The 5,573-nt window shown below is 41.9% G+C and overlaps 1 protein-coding gene across 1 annotated transcript; it reads right to left on the bottom strand.

The window, feature by feature from the left end:
* Window positions 1-3,609: 3,609 nt before the first annotated feature.
* On the bottom strand, window positions 3,610-5,573 carry LOC306943244 (7-alpha-hydroxycholest-4-en-3-one 12-alpha-hydroxylase-like). The gene has a single exon (XM_079529462.1). It carries the CDS (start codon window positions 5,517-5,519, stop codon window positions 3,969-3,971), a length of 1,551 nt encoding a protein of 516 aa, XP_079385588.1. The 5' UTR covers window positions 5,520-5,573; the 3' UTR covers window positions 3,610-3,968.

Here is a 5,573-nt window from a genome sequence, read left to right as displayed (position 1 = left end):
ATTAAGAACCAGCTAGCTTTTAGGCTTATAGGTTTACACAGGTGTTTTCAATACTCTTGCTGATTAGTGATTACACCTCTAGTCAGGTTCAAGGAAGCTTTGAGAAGGAAAGGACATGGTCACGTGACTGGGCTGCGCCATGACACTTTCATGGATGCTTTCATGGGAGCCAAACTACACCCGGAAGTTGCAGAATGCACTGGAGTCAATGAGAGCTCAGTGACCAGCACAAACACTATTTTTTAATGACTGAGACCTTTTGTAAAGTAATCGCTTCTGGAAAATAACAGAAGACATGTATGATGTAACACATTATTGTCTCCACCAGGCCGAAGGCATGGGGAGAGAGTATGTTGGCTTTCAAAGTTTGCAGGATTGGCACTTTTGAACAAAAATCCTCAAATCATGAACGGAGTGTGCAATTTACGTGAAATCTTTCACAGACTTTCCCAATAGGCTGAGGAATATATCCCACCCTTTTCACCACCCTAGAACAAAATGCCTCAAATCATCCCATTGCCATCCAAGGCGTAAGAAGAAATGTCACCCTTTTCACATTGGCCTATTATAGCGCCACCAGGAGGCCACAACCTGACCTGCTCTGGTGGAGACCTGTGCCCCGGCCGAGGCGACTTTTTCTAGTTGTCTGCTGTGTTGCTTTTCGATGTGTACACTGTGTAATTTTATAGAGGTATGGTATCTAAAGAGCACAAAGCACCTTTTTGAACGTACCAAGTATCGCGAGACTTCTCACCGTTTCCTGTCCGTCAGTCAAATCTCGCGATACCTCCGAGCCAGAAACGATACCTGTTGCTGTTTAGATCCTCAAATAAAATTATATACTGTGCATTCTGTGCAAATCGAAAAGCAAGTGATTAGAAAACAACCTGTGATATGTCTTCTTTTATATATTCCTGAACCAATTATATGACAAAGGTCTCAATTGTTCATAAATAGTGTTTGTTATGAGCTGTCCAGCCGTCTCCATTCACTGCCATGTATTCATTGAACTTCCAGTGTGAATTTTGGCTCCCATGAAAGTGTCCATGAAAGTGTCATGGCCAAGCCCACTCACGTGACCATTGCCTTTCCTTCTCAAAGCTTCCTTGGTCAGGTTCAGGTCAGGTTTAAGCTGTGTGTGTGTGTGGGGTGTGGTGTCAGTGTTGGACTTATGCCACCACCTACTGGTGGGGAGTTGTTATTGAGGTGGGTCATTGTGCATCATAATTATTGTCTCCACCAGGTCGAAGGCATGGGGAGAGAGTATGTTTTTCACTCTGTCTGTCTGTCCGTCCATCCGTGTGTGTGTGTGTGTGTGTGTGTGTCCATCCATCCGTCCGTCCGTTACCAGCTAATCTCCGGCACCGTTAACTCGGTCGATGCCAAACTTTGCACACACACTCCCTGCTTGCTTATAAAGAGCTGGTGAGACAGGGGATCCCTGTTATTGAATACTATAGCAATTACTATTATCATAATATAGCGCTATTTAACTCTCATTTTAACAAAACAAACATCACTTACTGCACCTTTAGAGTCATAGAAAAGCTGATTCTATATTTTTAGTTTGTTCAATTATTTGTTTTATTAGGTTTTTTTTTTTTTTTTTTACATAAAAGAGGTACAGATGCTTGTCATTATCACCAGACCACATCTGTTGACCGTGTGTGTGTGTGTGTGTGTGTGTGTGTGTGTGTGTGTGTGTGTGTGTGTGTGTGTGTGTGTGTGTGTGTGTTCAAGAGCACATCATTTGAGGTTTCTCCCGTAAAAGGTTTTTCTTATTCTTGCCACCGTTGCCAAGCGTTTGGGGGAATGTTGGGTCTCGGTAGAGATCCGGATCTGCTTTTCATGTAGTGTCTTGAGACAACTTACTGTGATTTAGTCAGCAGTCAGCACTATATAAATTATATTTATTAATTGATTGATTGATGGTAATTCCAGTCTTGTGTCAGATGATGGATTATTTGCATTTTAAATTGCCTTCACTGTGCAACAATCAAAGCATAGTTTGTGCACTATTGCAAGAAACTAGGGGGTTTTCATGATTCTGAATCCATTCCAAGCATTAGTTTTGCACGAAAAACACTCCTTGGCCTAAATTCGGCCATTGGCACTTGCCCAAAATGAAGTCATCACATTTGTGATGACGGCTATGGCCGATTGGCCGTTTTTAGCCCAAGGAGTGTTTTTCGTGCAAAAATAATGCTTGGAATGGATTCAGAATCATGAAAACCCCCTAGTTTAGCATGTCACATGCTACGTAAAGGCATAATGAAATTTGGAAAATGTTGCCTTATATAGGTTTTCTATGGTGTGGTCACATATACTGTAACTGGCATTAAGCTACTGATTTGGAAGAGTCATCATCCCAAAATATAAACTAGAGACATGTAGGAATACAAAAATCTCACCCGTGTGAAGTGAGGGGCGCTAATATATTAAAGTCTAACTCATGTTGATTAGGTGATGTAAAACAAACGGTGCCAACACAAACATTAAACGCCATTAACAATAAAGAGACAATATGACATAATGAGGCACATTATGGCGTATATTTCCCCTTCATTGTCAATGGCGTTTACAAAACAAACATTGAACTAAAGACAAACATTAAACCTGTATATAAAATATAAATATTTTACGATCACCTTAGGTCGTACCGATTGATGAAAATAGCAGTGTGCAGGATTTTTCTTCATGAACATATTCCATTGGTGGCCTACTTGAACTTTTACCATAGTCCGGCAGTCGGGGTTGTGGAGTGGGAAATTTGGTATATAGTCTTTTTTTATTGGCCTAAAATATTGGTCTACACATTCATGAATCCACTTGCTGACCGGCATTAAGCAATTTTTTTATAGGGGTGTGAACCTACCATTAACATCCTATATTAGGCAAAGATTTCAAACTTTCCTTATGCTTTAAGTAGCATGTGGATTCGTGAATATATGTATATAGACAATATTGTAGGCCAATGCCAATAAAAAAAAAGTCTATATTCAAATTTTGCACTTTAAACAAAATAAGCTAATATAATATTTTATTTAGGCTCAGGGTAGAATACTTTAATCACTTAAAAAAGGAAGGGTCATCAGGTTAGAAATGTATTTGAACAACCTATTTTAAAGGCGATGACTACAAAATGTATCAGAAACAAGGTTAAAATGTCATCAGTCACTATAGCTTCATAATATTACCGGTACACTCAGGGGTACACAAAAAGTTAGAAAAAGAGTTAACATGCACTAACCCCAATGACAAAACCTTGAATGATTACTGTTGCAGATTTACAGATTTAGGAATCGTAAAAACAGAATACCATAAATGAAACAGCATGATAACTATTTTGTACCATTTAGAGCATTGTATGATTGTATATGGCAAGTGCAATAACTGTGAAAACAAAGAGCAGCATAACTTTAAAACCCATAGAATCACTTTACAGACATTAAATGCACTTGACCAAAAGCCCAATTATTATTTACCGCCATTGCCATATAGTTCAAAAGTACAACTTATTTAATTATGACAGCTTCAAACATTTAGCAGATGCTTGTCTCATTTTTAAGATCTTAAATGGACTTGCACCTCCACCACTGAAACAGTTCATAGATGTGCAATGTTTTATTGCACAGCGGACAATTATTGTCCCTGTCAAATAAATACATTTATATTGGCAATGAGCATAATACCATATAAACAAAAATGGAGATGATACATATTAATAAAGTCCAAGAGGGATAAGCACTCACATCGAGGAAGAGAAATATACGTACATTGATGAAGGTACACGGCCTATATCTTCCAGTAGAAAAGTGTATTAATATTAAAATGTACAAACAATGTTGTTTATCAAAAGACAGATTACAGTTATGAGAAAAACCAGTACAGATCATCACTCTCACATGATTAATTTTATCAAGCAAAAGTGAACAATGAGAGATATGGCACTTTTGTGATTTATAGGATTAGAATCTGAGCCTGTACCTGAACTGAATGTCTCTGCTAGGGTGAACGGCTCCAAAACCCAGATATTTGATGTCAATATCAGGCATTTCCTCAGGCTTTTTCAGCTCCAAGTCAAAGTATATCAACATGAGGAAAATGAACTGCTTCAGCTCGTTGGTGGCAAATAATCGACCAGGACACATGGTGACCCCACCTCCCCACGGCATGTTATAATACTTCAGCTTCTTCCCTGCTTTGTAAAAATCTGTTTTCCTGCTCCCATCTGGGTTTAGAAAGCGGTCGTATTTGAATGAAAGGGGCTCGGGGTATACCTCTGGGTCTGTCTGAACAGCTGTGTAAGGGAAAAGAGCCACTCTGTCACCCTCACGAATGGCGTACTCACGTCCATCCGCCATCTTCAGGGTCATGTCCTGAAGCACAGCTCTGTGTAGTAGAGGTGTGCCAGACAGTCGGAGGGTCTCCTCCACGGCACTGTCCAGGACTGGTGTTCTCATCAGCATGTCTTGGGTCAGGTCGATGAGAGGACCACCGCGCTTTACTTCTTGCCCAGTTTTCCGCAGAACCTCCTCTACTTCTGCCTTGATGGCCTTCATGGCCTCGGGATGCTTCATGAGGTAGAAGAGCAGCCAAAAGGCACTGGGTCCTGTGTTGCCCTGGGATGCCCACAAGAGGACGACCATGTACCGGTCTTGCATAGACTCCTTCATCCCATGCTCCTCCCTCTGTTGTTGCTGTTCCTGCACCCAGCCGCTGATATTGTCCTTAGCCTTGAGCTTCTGCACAGACAGAGTACTCCTGAACAGTTCTAACAGCCTCTCTGCCTCCCTCTTCTCACCAGGTGACAGCCCGCCAAAGAGAAGTTTGGGAAAGAGCTGGTCATATTTGCGAAACTCATAAAACAGAGCATTGGATTTGAGTCTGTCTATCTCTTTGGCTTTCTCCAAGCCCCCTGACCCCTGGGGGGTCTCGTTGCCAAACAGAGCAAGGTATCCGGCCCTAAAGACGATGTTATAGCTGTACATAAATAGTCCATCCTCCACCCAGTCCTTTTCCTCATCACCAAGGCTATGCAGCATTAGGTCCTGCAAATTACTCATCATGACTTGTGTCATTACCGACAATCCATCCCCCATTAGGTACTTGCTGTGGGGAAAGGTCTGCTCATACTCAGTTGATTCATATCCAAACATTCTATATAACACCTGGATAATATATATTTTAAAGTCTAGTTTTGTGCGGGCCTCCTTAAAAACAGTCCCAAAGGACAGGGGGTCCATGAGAAACGTGTAGTAAGACCCTCCCAGCTGTACCGTGAAAATGTCCCCATACTCCTGCTTCATCCTCTCCAGAAACGTTGCCATGTTCCTGCGAAACTCTAGGGCATGGCCCAGCCAGGGGATGGGTCCCCTAGCCAAAGGTGGCTCTCTGGGGCGCCGCTGACGGAATGCCCCTAGATAATACAACCCTCCGAGTAGACAGGCCAGCAAAGCAAATAGGATCGACAGCAGGACGCCCATGACTCCCTCCTCTTGCAACAGTGCAAACAACATGGTCTGATCAGGTCAGGGCCGTCAGGCTCAAATTTCATGTGTGGGGGGGAAAAA

Source organism: Electrona antarctica (assembly GCF_951216825.1).
Source record: "Electrona antarctica genome assembly, chromosome: 19".
Lineage (NCBI taxonomy): Eukaryota > Metazoa > Chordata > Actinopteri > Myctophiformes > Myctophidae > Electrona > Electrona antarctica.
This window is presented reverse-complemented; position numbering and strand designations above follow the sequence as displayed.